The 17,819-nt window shown below is 46.3% G+C and overlaps 1 protein-coding gene across 2 annotated transcripts in view; it reads left to right on the top strand.

Annotated features, from left to right (window-relative positions):
* Positions 1-3,136: 3,136 nt before the first annotated feature.
* PDPK1 (3-phosphoinositide dependent protein kinase 1) overlaps positions 3,137-17,819 on the top strand; it is a 42,008-nt gene continuing 27,325 nt past the window's right edge. Inside the window, exons 1-12 of one of the 2 annotated variants that reach the window (XM_081170917.1) lie at positions 3,137-3,292; positions 7,200-7,454; positions 8,253-8,295; positions 8,507-8,644; positions 9,851-9,995; positions 10,737-10,834; positions 11,295-11,370; positions 12,663-12,731; positions 12,881-12,977; positions 13,856-14,029; positions 16,084-16,307; positions 16,785-16,842. In XM_081170917.1, the coding sequence (XP_081027043.1) occupies positions 3,269-3,292; positions 7,200-7,454; positions 8,253-8,295; positions 8,507-8,644; positions 9,851-9,995; positions 10,737-10,834; positions 11,295-11,370; positions 12,663-12,731; positions 12,881-12,977; positions 13,856-14,029; positions 16,084-16,307; positions 16,785-16,842 (1,401 nt within the window). In that variant the 5' untranslated portion in view covers positions 3,137-3,268. The remainder of the gene's footprint in view (positions 3,293-7,199; positions 7,455-8,252; positions 8,296-8,506; positions 8,645-9,850; positions 9,996-10,736; positions 10,835-11,294; positions 11,371-12,662; positions 12,732-12,880; positions 12,978-13,855; positions 14,030-16,083; positions 16,308-16,784; positions 16,843-17,819) is intronic. The other variant, XM_081170915.1, reaches the window with a different exon arrangement.

Raw genomic sequence — 17,819 nt, 5'->3', positions numbered from 1 at the left:
GCTGGCCCAGTGATGTGCCGAGACAGCTTCGTTGTTATCATATGGGCCATGAAGTCCTAGGCTGGCCCATCTGAGGCAGCTTCAGCATGGACATTGAAGCTGCCCAAACTGCCATGAAGGGATTCTCCAACACCACATTCAAGACTACCTCCGTCAGCTCGGCTCCATTCCCATGGAGGTCAGAGGAAAAACACTCTCCCCACCCTCACCAAATTGCTATTGATCAGGTATGAGGAACTGGTTAGTCTTGGCCTTGTCTTTCCCAGGTGGGAGGGGTTTTACAACAGACACTATTAGCCTAAATTAGATTGTGTTGCCTCCAGTGTGAGAGTGGCCAACTGCAAACTCAAAATGACCCAAGCTGGGGCTGTTTATCGTCCATGACTGCTGCCAGGAAGGATGTTTTATTATCTGTGCGGTGCAGCAGCAGTGGCAGCAGCAACACACGTCTCTGCATACTTCTTCCATGCTGCTGTGAGGGAGGGCAGCAATCAGTAGATCAGTGCTGAAAGCACCCCCCCCACACACACACACGATAATCTTGCCTCAGGCAAATGCAAGCAGCATCATGCAAGTCTTTTGCTGGAGGTTGGGGGAGAGGGAGAGGGCCGACCAGCCTTTGGCAACTGTGCTTCCTTTCTCTTAGACCTTCTTCATTCTGCTCAATAACTCTTCCCAAGTTGGGAGGCAAGGAGAGTAGTAGGAGGGTGAGATACTGAGACATTTCTAACCCAAAGAATGCCAAACACCTTCTCTGCACCTTAGGCCAGCCCCTTGCAGCCTTGAGCTGATGCCTGCCTCACTCAACCCCATCCCTTCCTGGCATGTGATGCAGCCACAGATGCTAATCAGTTCCAATCAGAGCTCTACTCAGAAGCTCCGATCTGCTCTGCTCAGCATTTTCAAGAAAGATATGTTCAAATCTCATGCAAAGATCTAAGCTGGTTAATTGTTTTGAAAGTACATCCCAGGCTATCTCATGAGTGCAGACATCTGTAGACTAGAGCCCCATACCCTCTGGGGCCAGAAAACCAAAAGGCATAAAAGGCCAGAAAACCAGTTAGATGTTCTCTTGCCATGAGTTGAGATGGCTGAGTTGAGAGTTGAATCAATGACTTCCAGGTTCACACCCTCAGGACCTGTGTTCTATCACTAGACCCTCAGCTATAGTGAAATGCGACCATCTTTCAGCCCTGTACCACCCTACACCACCTATGCTCTTTCACTGCATGGATGAAGCCTACAGAGAACAGGGTGGCATAGTTTCAGGACAGGATGTGTGTGGGCGGGGGGAGAGGGTCAGGCATTCACATCCAAAGAGAAAGGAAATGGCTGGCCATCATTGTTATCAAACTTTATTTCCTGGTGAAGGAGTGCCCCCCTTCCCTCAAGAAACTGCCAGAAACTGAATGTTTTCTACATCTTCACTTTAGTTTGGAGTCTGGCACAAGAGCTGTGTTTGTGGCTTTGACAATGATGCCCACTTGGAAATCCAACTAGAGAACCTCTTGAATCCACTTTTGACATCCCATTCCCCACAAAGTGCCTTCAGTGAACCTCTTTTGAATGTGGGATGACTATTCCTTGAAGTTACAAATGCATCCAGTAAGCAGCTCATACAAAAAGGCGACACCTGCTGGTAGTACATTCTTGAAATTACAGAAGTTTAAAGGAAGTAACTGTTTGTGTCTGGTTCCTGCCTGCCTCCATACCCATTATATGGCCTTTTAATGCTGGTGAGCAGAGAAAGAAGCTGAGGAGAAAGAAGTGGCTCTCCACTCCAACCTATTCCATGTGCTCTCCTATTGGATCACTGCTGGGATGGCCAGTGGGTATATGCTTATGAATAGCACCAGCTGCTAGAAACTGCAGGTGGGCTGGTACACCAGGATCATGCTTGAGAACTTTGCTTTGGGGCATCCGATTGGCTTTTGTGAACACAGGAGACTGGGCTAGATGGATCATATATCTAATCTGACAGCCAGGCTCTTCTCTTCAGAGTTCCCCCTCCAGTACAGGAGAAAGGGTATTTTCAGGAGTGCCCCTCCCAAGGAGGCCCACTTGGCATCACCACTGCCATTTTGGGGGGGGGGGGGTTGCCAGGCCAAGACTGTTCTTGATTCCCAGACATTTGATGGTTGAGGTCTCTCTTCTGCTGCTGGCAGGTGGTGTTTGCTGAACTGTTATGTCAAGGCTGTTTTGTTGTTTTAAATTTTCAATACCTTGCATGATTGTCTTCAGTTGGTATGTATTCTGTTTACTAGCTTTCCAAACACGTGTGTCGGCTGCAGTGTGTGTGTTGCGCAAACAGTCCCCCGCGCTGCTCCCGGGGCTGGAAATGGGTTAGTTTAACCTCCGGTTTGCTAGTAAAACTGAATGACTGCGTTGCAAAATGATGCATGACTAAAAAGTGTGTCACCAACATGAAATGTTTGGAAACCTCTGCTGTATACTTTTCCTGTAATGATATAAATAGCAATCAGATCTTTGTGGAATGAGGTGATGAAATAAATATTACAGTATCTTGTTGTATCTGATGCTTTCTATTGGTGCAAGTAGCCCTGAGAATATTTATATTGAAGGGTGGTGGACTCGGGGGCTATTGCACTATCTTTGTGAGCATAAGAGCAGCGACAGCAGCAGGAGGGTCTCATTGCTGCTGAGGCAGGAAGAGAGCAGACGGAGAAGTCGAGTCCCGGGCCTGAAAGCCTCTTCGCCGCCCTCCGCCTTCCCGAGCTCGAGCCAAGTCAATGGGAGGAAGCCAGCAAGCCAGCTGGCTCCGGGTCATCCGCGGGAGGCGTCCCCAGGCAGCCTCTCTACCGAACAGCTCTCCCCCTTCGGTTTGCCACCGTCGAAAAGGGGGGAGTAGTGCATCACGGGAAACGGCGGTTGGAGGCGAACCAGAGGCGTTGTGGGTAAAGCGAGTGGGCGTGGCGCATTGCTTCACTCCCGCTTCCCGCGGAGCCGGCTGGTCAGCTGACCTGCTGCTCTTTCTACTCGCCCCCCGCCCTCCGCCCGGCTTCTTTGGCGCAAGCGCAAGACAGTCTCGCGTGAGCCGACGAGACGTGGCTGAGTGCCTCGGCGCCCATCCAGTGCTGAAGGGAGGCGGGCGGAAGTCCCGCCCTCCCCTAGCGGAAGAGGGCATTGTTGTGGCCGACGTCATTCACGGAGGACGCGGGCGTCCCATTGGGTCGGACTCTCTGGTTGGAGCGCGGCCGAGTCGTTCGCTCGCTCGGAGGGCGGGCAGACGGACGAGCAGCCCGCGCCCATGGCCAGCACCGGCAGCCCCCTGGTAAGCTCCGCGCGGGAGCCGGCGGGGAAGGGGCGAGGGGAGGAGAGGAGCGGCCGCTTGGCCTGCGCTGCCTTCCGGGAGGCCGCGGCGCGAGCGGGACCTCTGGCGGAGAGAAGGTGGGGTTCGCCGCTCCCCGACCCCGGGTCTCCTCTTGGCCAGGGGCTCTGCAGGCGCCTCGGGGTCAGCCTGGGATCCTGGCCGGAGAGGGGCGGGGCCCAGGCTACAGCACGGAAGCGAAAGCTGCGGAGGAGCCGGCCGGGCCCTGACCTCCCCCCCCCGGTGTTTGGCCTCCCGTCGTCTTACCTGGACAAGCAGGCAGGCCTCAGCCAGAGCCTGCCTTGTTTTGCGTAGCGGCGCGGGATCCCCGTGAAGTGAGTGCCCCACTTAGGCGGAGAGGGGCGCGCCCATTTGCCCTCGGAATTCCACCTCCTTCCCCCGCCGGCAACGGAGAGGGCAGCTCGTCTTCCGGTGTGCATTGGGTGTTGGCGCCTCCGACTGTCGCGGGCGATACGGAGGTTGCGATTTCGGCTACATTCCGGGCTTAGCATTAGCGATAGAGCAGTGTGTCGCCTTGGCCCACCGTTTTGGGGGTCCTGCTAGTCCTGAGGGATTGAAAAGCTGAATCTTCCAGTGGTCAAAGAAAATTCTTATATATTAGTTAAGGAGCAATTCTGTAAGGCAGACGTCATGCAAAGGATGCCCAGTTGATTTACAGCTGAGGTGAGATCTAATACGCTCAATCCTTAGGAAGTGCTGCTGTAGAGCGAATTTTTTCTTTTTTCAATATATGTGTAGCTTTTGATGCTTGTTGTCAGAGGCGTTCATTTTCAGCCTGTTCTACTTCAAATATGTTTCACATCCTGATTTAAAGTTCTTGAGTAATTGCCATTCTTCCCAGTAGTTTCATTGACACAGTTGGCCACTGTCATGGCTGTTTCTAGTGTCATTTAGTAAAAAGTGCCCATTGTTCCGTGGCACCAACTCCAACCTATTCCCACTTACTTACAAATACATATCAGCTGGTGAAAACTGGCACAGGACAGGCAGCTACCCGGTCCTCACATTATTGTCACATGTGTTTGAGGAAGTGTAGATGTTTCCATATGACCTCTTGTTATCAGCAGAATTAAAAATGCAAATGCCAGCCATGACTACATATGCCATAGGAGGCATAGAAGACTCCACATTGTATTGAATCAAATCAATGACTCATCCAACCAATAATTCCCTGAGCTGGGCAGCAGTAGTTCAGTCTGAATGGAGCAGAGCCTGACATTTTTATACATGCAAACCACAAGTTCTATAACACTTATGGCCTTTTCTGCAGAATTGTGTAATTTTATGCCACCATCAGACTTCAAACAGGTGTGCCTGTGTCCTTTGCACTTTCATCAGCTTACTTGACTTTTCTTAGTACTGTAGAATGACTTAAATGTGAAAATGATTCCAGATTTCTTGTGCAGTTTGTGTGTGCATCTGCCTAGCATCATGTATTGTGTGGAAACAGTGTACACTTGCTTATCCTGTGTTCCCCAGAGATAGGCAGATGTAACACCATCCTTGATCATACTTCCTGAGCCTGATACCCTCCACATATTTTTATTACAATTCCCGTTAGCAGCCCCCAGCATGGCTGTGCTGAAATCATAGTCCAAGGCATCAGAAGGGCACCAGGTTGAGGAAGGCTGTCTTAGTTTCTTGGATTTTAGCATCCCACATGATGGAGCTTCTGCGTCCAGGGATGGCTCTGCCTTGAAATTTGTAGGCCCTGTTTACAACCTGTTAAGTTCCATACTGAAGAAGCTCTATTGTAAATATTGCCAGGGCATGGATTATATATGTCTTTGCAAGTAATTATCAGGGGGCAGTTTGCCTGCTCTTTGCTGTGAGCATAAAATACTGTACTTGCCAAAATGTTATCATTCTGCTACAAAACAAACTTGCATTTCACTGGTGATCCTAGACTTCTCAAGGCTGGATGTAATCAGTGGCAGCAGCAGCGTAACTGTATACCATCTGTCTGGCTACAGAACTCATTACCTGGGCAAGTCAACCACATGCTGTGACTCCTGAGAGAGCCGAAGGTTCTTTATTTATTATGTTTATTTTTAATTATCTGCTATGTATATTTTCTCTTGGAACACAATTGTTCTAAATATAAAGCATCATAAAATAATCATCCCATTAAAATCACATTAAAGCTCTTAAAACTAAACAAAACAGTTAAAACAGAAGTGATTAATAAAAGCAACTGTAGTTAATTAAAAGCAGTTAGCTTCATGCCATATTGATGCTTTTTTATCTGTGGTTTATTGCTGATATATAGCCTTTGACACAATGAAAATAATGGACTGGACTCAAAATTCAGGTGGGGGTTGAAACCAGCATAAAATTTCAGTTGCTGGGTAAGTGTAACAAGGGTGTGTGCATTTTAAAAATCATGTTAGAAGTAATAAGCTACAGAAGTAGAGGAACTGTTATCTAGGCAATAGTATTTCTATTCTATGTGTCAGCAGGATTTTTATAACACTTTCAAACCTACGCATACCTGGCCTGGGTACTTTTCTTTGGCATTGGCAAGAGCAAGTGGGACATAGTAAGGCAGCCATGAAAGTCATGGCCCATTACAAGTTAGCTCATTTATTCAGTCTGGAACACTATTTTTACTCTGAAACTGGATTCATACCTAGATGGCAGACCTTGATAAGCTGTTCAGAGGAAATTGAAATGGCGATGTCAAATGGATAGGAATGTTTCAGCCAGTCTGATGTGGAAACTTGGGTTTTCTGAGGAGTCTTGACATCTTATAAACCTCTCTCACCTGAAGAAATAGCAACACTGAAGGAAGGAAAGAATTAATCATTCATTTAATTTACTTAAAGTTAAGAGTCTAAAGGAAAGTCTGAAAGTTGAACTTGTTGATAATGAAAAGCTTCCTGATATAAATGGGGAATATGCTTGACTTTGGATATTTGAATACCTCTCAATGTAAACAATACTGAATTAGATGGACCAATTAGCCTGACTTGGTATCAGTAGTTTCCTGTGTTTCAATGAAAAAACAGTTACCAAGCAATCAGTGAAGCACAATTCCATACATTCACTATAGCAGTCCTCAATATGCTAAGCTTCCAGTCAAAAACATTTACTGTTTCTTATAATTATTATTAGAATGTAGTTTGGAGGCTACTATTCTACTGTAAGATGACAGAATGACCAGAGGTCCTAGGAGCACATTGTAATAAAATAGTGGAGGAATTGTAAGTTAGCAGGTAATGTACCTGCTTTGCATGCAGAAGGTCCCATCTTGAGTCTCTGGTGTCTTTGGTTATGTAAAGATATTTTAAAGCCATGAATTGCAGAATTATTATTTCATTTGAGTAAGCTGCTCTTTTCACTAGTTTGCGTGTCAAATATTAAAACGCCAAATGGTTTCAGACTGTTTCAGTTTCTGTCTAGCTAATTGGATGTGTGTGTTAGATTTATCAAGTTCTTCAGGCAGCTTCCAAACTTTGTGGGTTGGATTCCTTTAGCCTTCAGATCTCTGAAGACCTGCTGTGATCTGAAAGACTTTGGCTTTTATAGATTCAAGTATAGGCTGGGACCTTAGGGTAAAGGGTGTGTAATTAATAATAGTAATTATTTGTGAAGCAGTAAGGTGGCAACTCTTGACTCTTGAAATTCAGGTCATGAGGTGGCCATTTTTGTGTGTTTTGTACATGCTTGATCTATGGAATCACAGCAATGTAGCATAGCTGCCATGATCACCAGTAGGTGCCTGTAGCCCCCCCTTTTTTGTAGGGAGCAGCACTCCTGAACTTTGGCATATTTCCGACTTGTATACGGGGATGTGTGGCTAATAGATTGCAAGCTGCAGCATCATGTACATTCTTTCTCTTTCCTTCAGTACGATGCTGTTCCAATCCAGTCCAGCGTGGTTTTATGTTCCTGCCCATCACCATCAATGGTGAGGAACCAGGCAGATCCCAGCCCTTCACCTGTTGCTGCTCCCTGTGGCAGCAGGCAGGGACTGAGCATGGAGGGCACAACGGCTGAGCCAAGGGGGAGTGAAAAATCCTTGCAGCAACCTCCACAGCCTCGAAAGAAACGCCCAGAGGACTTTAACTTTGTCAAGATTCTGGGCGAAGGGTCTTTCTCAACAGTGAGTATCTACTGCAACTGTGGGTTCTGGGAGTGTCATGGCAGAAGCCAGCCATTTGGCCTTTGTGTATCATTCAGACAGTTCCCTCCCCTCCCCACTTAGCATTCTCTAAGGAAAGCACTTTGCCCACCCGCTTGCCCGGAGGAAGGTTCTACTTGGCTCTGCAGGAGGTCAGAGAAATAATGTTCACAGCTATTGACTGTTCTGGTGCTTTTTGTCCTCTTGTGGCCCCTGCAGTCTCACACCAGACTTTTAGTGAGATGAGGTTACCACCTCTGTCTGTCCTCATTGAACCCCTGCTGTTGTGCACATGTTCCACTGGCAGGTTTTGACTCTCCACCCCTGTGATGTGTCATTGCTTGCTATAGCTGCCCCCCCCCAAAAAAATCAAAAACAAAAAACCTCTTGGGTACCTTAGGATTCCTGAATTTTAGGACTTCTTACAAAGATGGTTTGCCTCTTCCCTTCTGGACATATAGGACCAGATTCAACTAACCAAGCACACTAGCAAAGGCCAGTGCAGTGTCTCCCACTCCCCCACCCCCCAGAAAAAAATCTGCCCTAGGAAGTTGGGAGAACTGCCAGAACAGTTCCTACATGTTGTCTTTAGGGAGTGCTGGGAATGTGTATGAGACTGGCTGATGTAACTGGTGTGGATAGAGCAATGGTTCCTTGGGGCCCTGGGCTCCAATGGGTGGAATTCCCCCTTTCCACTCACCCCCTCAGTAGGTTGGAGACCTTTTGTGGGATCTTAGTTGCGTGCAAAACATAAGGCAGTTCTTATTTCCCATTTAACAGGTCTTCTTGGCCAGAGAATTGTCTACCTCCAGAGAATATGCCAGTGAGTAACCCTTTCTTCATTAGGGTGTGGATTTTAGATGGATGATGTCCTGTCCTCATAATGGAGCCAAAGGAAGTCTAGGTTACGCCTGCTGCTGCTTTTGTGGGAAGCTGCTCTCTAAGTGTAGCTTCATAGTCAAGCAGAGCAGATGAGTTTGCAGCTTCACTGTGTATTTCCCAAGTGTGTTGTAACTTATTTGTCTTTTTAAAAGTTAAAATTCTGGAGAAGCGCCACATCATAAAAGAGGGCAAGGTGCCGTGCGTGAATAGGGAGAAAGATATCATGTCTTGCCTGGATCACCCTTTCTTTGTCAATCTCTACTTCACCTTTCAGGATGATGAGAAGCTCTGTATCCTTCTGGATGGAAATGTTTCATGGTGATATTTGTTGGAATAATGTGTGTGGGGGAAAAAGAACCATGTTTTTTCATTTGCTAACCCAGTGATGTTTTCAGAATAGTTGTACCAGAATTCTTAGGCAGGATACAAATGTGAAAAATCTTAAATCTTGTAAACCTGGCAGAGGACGAGTCTTGCCCCCCCCCATGGGTATGACAGTGCCTTAAGGCACCCCACTCAGCCCCCCTCTCCCACTTTTTATTTTTTAATTTATATTTAGATATTTTTTGTTTGATGAGATTGCCTAGTTTTGTGGTGGGAGGAAGTTTGTTGTTGTTTTTACTGTGTTTTATTTGTCTCTAGGTGTCTGTGCTTTGCCTTTTAGGTGTATGGGGCTGTTTCTGAATACCACCAGTTTTTCTTCTGTGGAATGTGTATTTTGTGGTGTCCATAAGTTTCTTTTATCTCCAAATGTGCCCCTTGTCCCAAAATGGTTGGAGACTAAGTTAACCACTGTACCGTATTGGCCCAAATATAAGCTGCACACTTAAAATTCAAAGTTTATTTGCAGGTGCTGGTGCCAGCCGCCCCCTGTTCAGGGCAGTAGTGCCAGAAGGCAGGCACGGAGCGTGCTCGGAGCCGAGCGCCAGCACCGGCTTGTGTAGCTGGTTGGCGGTATGCGTGCTCCATAGCTGCTTGGCGGGGGGGGGGGGGAGCGTGCACAGGCTAACCAGCTAGTGAGTGTGTGCACCGCCAACCAGCTGGGAGGCTGCACATGCTCCCTAGCTGCTTGGCAGGGGGCGGGGGAGCGGCGTGCCCGCCTCCCTGATGGTTGGTGGTGCGAATGCTCCACCCTCACCGCCAACCAGCTGGGAAGTGGGCGTGCTGCTTCCCCCCCCTCAAACAGCTAGGGAGTGCACGCCGCCAACTAGCTGGGAGGCGCACCACTCCCCCCCCCGCCAAACATACGCTCCCCAGCTGCTTTCAGCAGCATAAGGTTAAAAAAAAAATCACCAATATAAGCTGCATTTTAACTTTTCAGGGTCCGAAATTGGGGGGAAAGGGCGGCTTATATTCGGGCCAATACTGTAAATCTTTGGCTGTGTGCAGAGTCCAGCCTTCTTTTTCCAAGCATATCGCCACCTATCCCTTCTAACATTGCCCCAGATTATCTGCCTTTGTGTTTTAGTATAAATTATCCTTAACTTGGTATTCAGATTTTGGTCTTAGCTATGCCAAAAATGGAGAGCTTCTAAAATACATCCGGAAGATTGGCTCATTTGATGAGACATGTACTAGGTTTTATACTGCTGAAATTGTGTCTGCATTAGAGTACTTGCACGGAAAGGGAATCATTCACAGGTAATGTAATGAATTCAAATCCATCTATTCTTGGTTCTTGTTGCTGTTGTCATAGTTACCGTTTGTTGCCCTCCTGATAGATTTCTCCTGGTGGCTCAAAACTCAAAAGTTCCCATAGCAAGCAAGCAGTGTCTTACGTACCTTTGTTGAGACTTCCTGGCTTTCCTGCATTCCTCACCTGTGGCGACACCAGCCTAGTTAATTTGGCACAATGCATTGGCTGCCTTGGAGTACAAAGTATCCAGATGGGGATTTTGGACAGTTGAAATCTCTCTCTCTCTCTGTCGCCTTTTGCCTTGGTTTTTGTTTTTGTAGAGGAGAGGGACGTCCCATTCTGCCAGGTCGCTAGCAGAGTAAATGTAGCGCCTCTTCCATACTCTTTGCCTGCCTGCAGCAGAAGGCAGAAGAGAAGAACTCAGCATCATCTAACATTCAGATTTGCTCCATGTCCCCCTGCTGCCTAGTCCCCTCCTACTCATTTGGGAAGCAGCTCCCAATACCAGGCAGAGGAGCAGGTAGGAATCTACTTCAAACCTACCAGAACAGGCAGAGACAGTAAAGGCCAAAGGACAGGCTTAATTTCCTAGATAGCTGCTGTTACTTTAGAAGCCTGGGGGAGAATCAGCTTTCCATGGTTAGGGCATTACATTGACAACTCGGGATTTCCCCAGGGGACACAAATTCTTGGTGAGGACATGACTCTATGCATGTATGGCTCATTCCCAGCTGTGCCTTTTGCAGGGACCTGAAGCCAGAGAACATTTTGCTCAGCGGAGACATGCACATTCAGATTACAGACTTTGGGACAGCAAAAGTATTGTCTGCAGACAGCAAGCGAGGTGGGTGCAATTTCTCAACCTGTCAACGACTAAAGCAACCTTCTGCAGTTTCAAATTCCTTAAAACTGACCACAGTATCCAATGCTACGTCTCAATGGGCTTTATGACGGTTCTTTACTGAGTAAAGGTAAGATGGCTATACTGCAGGAGATGACATCAGAGAGGAAACCTGCGGGGTTACTAAAATGGGGCAGCTGAAATCAGGTGATAGTGGGGTGCCCATAGGGTGAAATACTGCTTAGTAATGCTTAGTGTTGAGGGGGCGGGGAGTGTTTGAAAAACAATAGTCATTATGTAATATTGGATGCCTACAAATATAGTTAAATAAAAGCTGATGAAATTTGAATTGCACAACAAAAGTGAAAGCATTGTTTCCAAATGAACACATCCAAGCCTTCATGAGGACCTTGTAAGGACATTTTTAATGATTAAATGCTTACTTGCATCTTGGTTTCTTCAGCACGGGCGAACTCCTTTGTTGGGACAGCACAGTATGTGTCTCCAGAGCTGTTAACAGAGAAGTCTGCCTGCAAAAGGTGAGTTACATACATTGCCTTTGTAGAGGAGTTTTATGACAGAGAGAGAGATCTTCAAGGCAAATGGGTGAGGCCTATTTCCATTAGGGTGTACCCCATTCTTGTGCCTCAGTGCCTCCTGCATAATCAACAGTGAAAAATTTTAAACAGCATGACAATGGCTCTTAGGATTGCTTTTGTCTATTTTTATGTAACATGAATAGTTCATTAGCCCTTGGATTTAACATAACATACCAGCAAAACATAAGACAAGACATTCTAAGCATAGCCATCATGTTTTCTTGCTGCAATCTCTTGCCGCTTTACTTGGTTTGTACATTAAACAAGACAGAGAACAAGAAAGCTCTGTGTGGACCATTTAATTTATTTCTATTTTTTTAAGCACCTATTTAGCTTGGGATCTTCTTCAAAGGGCTGTATATTGCCCAGGACTGGTCCTTCCTCCAGCAGGCACTGCTAACACAGGGACTCGGGAGCAGTGGCGGTTTCACCAGCGATATACCGCTGAGTGAAGCCAACATCGCGGTCTGTTCCTCATACTAGTCCCGGGCAATATATCAATATATCACCCAGGCCTAGGTCCCAATACAGCCCTTATACAACCGAGAGTGAGAAACAAGCTCTATTGGCGAGGTGCCGATATAGCTGTTTCCTCCCTATGCATCTTTCAGCTGCTTGGCTGAGGAGTGTGCAGCTATCCTTTCCTTAGTTGAGCAGTTAAAAGAGCCCCCAGCCCAGTGCAAACAAGTTGCATTGTCCTAACCCACGAGTCTCGGTGAAACTGCCTCAGCACTTGAGGTGAGAGCTGGGGCAGTTTCACCCAGTGTTTTTCAGGGAGAGGCCAATGCATCTTGTTTCTTCAGCATCGCAGTATGTCACCAAACTGCGATGTTTGGCTGGCGATACACTGCGTTATTGAAAAGCTGATATCGCTCAGCCCTATTGGGACCTTGCTGAAGTCTCTTCTGCTGTTTCCGTCCTTCCTGTGGGAGCCTAACTCAGGATGAGGAAATACATAGATCTGGTTCAGGAAGTGCACAGTGGCAGCTTCTGCATCAGATCCTTGGGAAACGCCCAGGGATAAACACCTTTTCTTCAAGGTGCCTTTACCAGGCATTCCGAGTAAATTAGAGTCTGATACTCCAGGGGAATTTGCAGCTCTGCCTGAAAGGGAATATGTTGTATGCTTTTGTTGTGGGTGCCTGAACTAGGAGATGGTGACATTGGATATGCCTACAGTGCTAACTCTTCTGATTTGCCTTCTCATCTTTTTGCCTGTCTTGATGATGAAGTTCGGATCTGTGGGCTCTTGGCTGCATCGTATACCAGCTTGTAGCAGGATTACCACCATTCAGAGCCGGGTAAGATTTTGGAGCACACCAATGCCAGACTTCCCACCAAGTTAGTGTTTGCCCGTGTACCCATAGGGTGGTATAGTTTCAACCTTGAAGTAGACTTATAGGAAATGTTTGCATAGATGTAACTATACTTTTCACCATCCTTTTTGCAGAAATGAATATCTCATATTCCAGAAGATAATCAAATTGGAGTATGAATTCCCAGAGAAGTTCTTTCCGAAGGCAAAAGATCTCGTAGAAAAGCTTTTGGTAAATGAATTGTATTGTCAAAAGTTTCCAGTCCATGCTAGAAGCCTCCAGTCAGATAACTTGCACAAAATGTGGTACTCATTGCTGCTGTTCTACCCCAGCCGGTGTTTTGGCCCTCTAGGCTTCAGAGTCCCGCCCACCAACTGTTGCCCCTTTGACTTGTTCCCTGTCTCTCCTGCTTTTCCACAAAGCATCTTCAGGGCCTTGTTTCTTAGTCCCCACCGCCTTCCCATGGGGTTTTCTGCCCTTTCGCTTCCTAGCCTCACCCCGACCCACAGATAGACTCCTCTATACCTTGTATTGAGGTATTAATTTCCAGCTAAGCCCCCCCCCCCTACTTTCCCTCTCTTCATGGAACTAGACTGTTAGCTTGGTTCCCAAACTAGCTGGAACTTTTCAGTCAGTTGGTGTTCAAGATTTTAGCACCACAAGTACCATATGATACAGATGTCAGCCTCAAAGCCAGCAACCAGCATTCCTTTCCTTCCTGCCTGTCTCCTTCCACCTCTTTTCTCTTTTAATTAGCCACTTGCCTCCCACTTGCTCCAGAAAGCAAGTTGACTTCATGACCAGTTCCTTGAGAGGATGTCTATCCCATTGCTTTACACTAGTTAAACCTATACAAGCCTTTGTTTCACGGGTTATTGCAAAAGCCCCTTGTGAATCACCATGAAGGGGTACTTGGAGAAGAAATCTCAATTGTCCTCCTCCTTCCTGGAGTCTCGCTTTTACTAGGTACATCAAAGGTCCCACATTAACAGATTGTCCACAGAGGTGGACTGACATGAGTCACCAAGATCTGAAATGACAGGGAGTGGAGCCAGAGACGCCCCCTGAGTCTTTCCAGGGAAAATGTAACTGTGTCTTCACTTAACCAGGTCCAAGATGCTACCAAGAGGTTAGGCTGTGAAGAAATGGGAGGATATGAGCCCTTGAAGGCCCACTCCTTTTTCGACTCCATCACCTGGGAGAATCTGCATCTTCAGACACCACCCAAGCTCACTGCATATTTGCCCGCAATGTCAGAAGATGATGAGGATTGCTATGGAAATGTAAGTGCAGGCTTTGATACTGATGCCAGGGAAGATCCTGAAGGGCAGTTTGCCCTTGTGAGTGCCTCACATCCTTCTCCATCCATCTCAGCAGTCGCAGTAGGAGTGCCCATCTTGATCTATAAAGGTCTTTTCAATACCTTTGCATCCTTCAAGGGAGAAATAGGCCTGTAGTTCTTGCTCTGGTCTAATCCTTGGCTCCTCTGTCACCCTCACTTTCACTTGTAAAGTTCACATGACCAGAGGGTGAGAGCAGATACTGAGCTGAAAGCAGAGCTCCTTCCCAGCTTCCTCCCTCTCTCGCAGAATTTCTGCATGCAAGTGGAGGGTTAAAGAGTGATACATGGATGTACTGTGAGGAGATAATGAAACAAAGCAAGTAAAAGGAAATGTTCTAGTTTCCAGCTGGTTAAAAATATGGGATCGCTGGTGAAATTTGTGAAAGAGATAGAGGCTTTAAAATTTGGAGACGGGGATTTTTCTGATACATAGATTTAATCAATCAAGGCAGGACTATTGATCATTCAGAAATTAGGAGAAATTTGAATCCAACAAACCTCCCCCCCCCCTTTGGCTTGAGTGTCTTAACGTAAAATGGGTAATAAATTATGTAGATAGTGAATCAAGAAATGAGGCTGCGACCCGAGCCCCCTCATCTGCCATATTGGGGGTGGGTAGCATGGGTGGATAGGGCAGAAATCTCCTCCTGCTGTTCAGAGTGGCCTCAGCAGCACTCCTCCAGCACCACTGAATTTCTCATGCTGCCTGCCAAATGGGGTGTTTTGGAGAGGGAGGACTGAACTGGCTCCACTGCTGTCAGCAGTCCCAGGGTGGACTGTAGAGTGGAGCAAGGGTTTGTTTGTCCCCACATCTGTCCTGGTTGACATGTGCAACTGATGGAGCAGTGGCTATGCTGCCCATCACACTCTCCTGTGCCTTACCCAGATTGGGTGAGGATTGCTCTGAGGAAATTAGCTGATTTGGGGAAATTAGGTAAAATAACCCTTTATTACGATGCAGAGTGATATCCAGTGTCTCAGTGTCATATTCAATAGTAGACCCATTGAAATCACTCTACTGGAGCCTCTTGATTTAAATTGGCCTCTTATGACTTGCGAATCACCCATAAAATTTAGTTAAATAGCTGCAGAATATAGGTAAAATCATTCCAGTGAAAATCTTGGGAACCCTACTGATTTTCTTAAGTATAACTGGGAAGGAAAATACAAAAAGTGTCAACAGGAGAAGGGAGGTGGTTATTATTAATGCTATTATTAAAAAGTGGAAGCAGATAAAGCATTTTACAGTCTATATGAAACCTCTCTAGGTCTTGTCCGTCCTTACTAAATTGTGTTGAAGCCTCAGTGAGACAGAGCACGAGGAATTAGTCCCATTTGTGAATTGAAGCAAGAATGTTTTTAAGCAAAGAAATGGAGAATATCACTAACAGCAGAACAAGTGGCCAGAAAATGAATGGGATTTTGCCTTGATGGCAAAAGTGATGTACTGAGTAAAATAAAAGATGGCCACACAGTTACCGTATTTTTCCGTGTATAAGACGCCCCCATGTATAAGACGATTTTAAGCCTAAATTAAGAAATAAATAATCACAACATTCTATGTATAAGACGCAACCCCCCCCCCCCAATTTTAAACTAATTTTTTTGGGGGGGAAATATAGTCTTATACACACAAAAATACAGTATTTTATGATACTGTATGTTGGAAGCCATTTGTTTTCTTGCAGATGAAATGTGTAGCTTTCCTAAAGTATGGGCTTACAGTGTTTATACAGCGTAAATACATGATAGTACTATTAGCATTTAAAGAGAGCATTCAGAATAATAAATAACATTGGTTATATCCATTGTTAGTCACATTCATTGGCACATCTAATTTAGATCCATTAGATCCATTTAGATCCATGTTGCTGGATTTACTCTTGAAGACAACTTGAATATTATGTTGGCAGAAATATTGATCAGAAGAAAAGGGTAAGATGCCACATACTTTCCCCCCATTTATTCTGAAAACTATCTTTCTTGTTTTGATAGTATGACAATCTCCTGAGTCAGTTTGGCTGCCTGCAAGTGTCTGGCTCCGCCTCTTCTCAGTCCTTGTCTTCCCCGGAGACGTCCACCCCACAAACCTCAGGCAGCAGCAACAACATAGAGCAATACATTCACAACCTTGACAGCAATTCCTTTGAGCTGGACCTCCAGTTCTCTGAAAAGGAGAAAAGGTTACTCTTGGCAAAGCAGGCTGGTGGAAATCCCTGGTAAGCACTGTGGGGGGTGGGGGTTTTTTTTCCATAGAGTGGTTTATGCAAATGTGTGTGCGCGCATGTGCTTGGACTTGCTTTCTCTCCCCCCTCTCGAGTGACGTCCTGCTCCGCAAATAAAGTTCAGCTTCACCAATCTTGCACCTCACTTGCGTGTTCCTAACAATGGAGGGTGGCAGAATCTCGGGCTTTAGAAAAGGGGGAACCAGGACCATTTGAATTCGCCAGAGCTTAGAAATACAGCCAATTTCTGCCATGGGATCTGACCCAGAGCTGACAGTCCCATAAAAGTGCTGCTAGAGACCTTTTTCCTCTGCGCGCTGAGCACAATGCCCTTAGCAGGGAGCGCCCATCTGGCTGCTGGCTACTTTTCCTCCTCTCACTGACACTGTGTCTCTAAAAGCCTGTAAGTGGATCGCTTGGCAATGAATGATGGATTTATGGAAATAACACAAGGTGATGTTTTCTTTTCAGGCACCAGTTTGTAGAAAATAATCTAATACTGAAAATGGGTCCAGTTGACAAACGGAAGGTAAGTCACCTTATCCTGTGCCTCGGATTCATTCTTTAAATGATTGTACAGTGGTACCTCAGGTTAAGTACTTAATTTGTTCCGGAGGCCTGTACTTAACCTGAAACTGTTCTTAACCTGAAGACCACTTTGGCTAATGGGGCCTCCTGCTGCTGCTGCGCCGCTGGAGCACGATTTCTGTTCTCATCCTGAAGTAAAGTTCTTAACCTGAAGCACTATTTCTGGGTTAGCAGAGTCTGTAACCTGAAGCGTATGTAACCTGAGGTACCACTGTACTTGTGAGTCTAAAGTGCTTGGGGATATGAAATAAAAAAACCTGCAAAGTAGTGGAGGGGAAAGAAACATATACTAAGAGAAACCAAAAGCAGATTATCCAAATGTAGTAGTTTGTGGTGGGGAGTGTAACCCTGTTTGTTCTCCTTGACCTCCACATTTCATAATTTTATTTGTATGCTCTTCCATGTGTACCAGGTGGTGGGTAATAGGTAACGGGGGGGGGGGGAATTAAAAAACCAGTGGGGAGGGAGGCGGGCCTTCTAGTGTTTTGCAGAGCCTGCCATATATTTGACTATCCCCCCACTGGACAGAAGTCGTGGGTGTATCTAGAGTACAGTGAGCTCCAGGAACAAGTTGGTTCCCAGACCTGGAGACAGCAAAAGAGGTAGAGAGAGTGTTGGATGGGGTCTTCAGGGAGGTCCCACTCCCATGATGACAGTTCCCCTGCTGTCATAGGGAATGAGGGTCTTGGGGAAGGAGAGTGTTGCCTAGGAGAGAGTTTGAGCTTTGAAGACCTTCCATCATTTGTCCAAAATTTGGTTTGGAGACTGTTGCAGGAAAGGCAAAAAATATAATAGGTACTTCCCCTTCCTCGTCCTGTGAGCTGTTTGTGCTGCATATGGTAATGGCAGAGAGGCAGAGGAAACTAGCTGCTCAGAAGATGCTGTGATTGATCCCTTTGTGCTCTATAACAAGAGCTT

Source organism: Podarcis bocagei, assembly GCF_964188305.1.
Source record: "Podarcis bocagei genome assembly, chromosome: 14".
Taxonomy (NCBI): Eukaryota; Metazoa; Chordata; class Lepidosauria; order Squamata; family Lacertidae; genus Podarcis; species Podarcis bocagei.
Note: the sequence above shows the minus strand (reverse complement) of the source record. Positions and strands in the feature narration are given on the sequence as shown.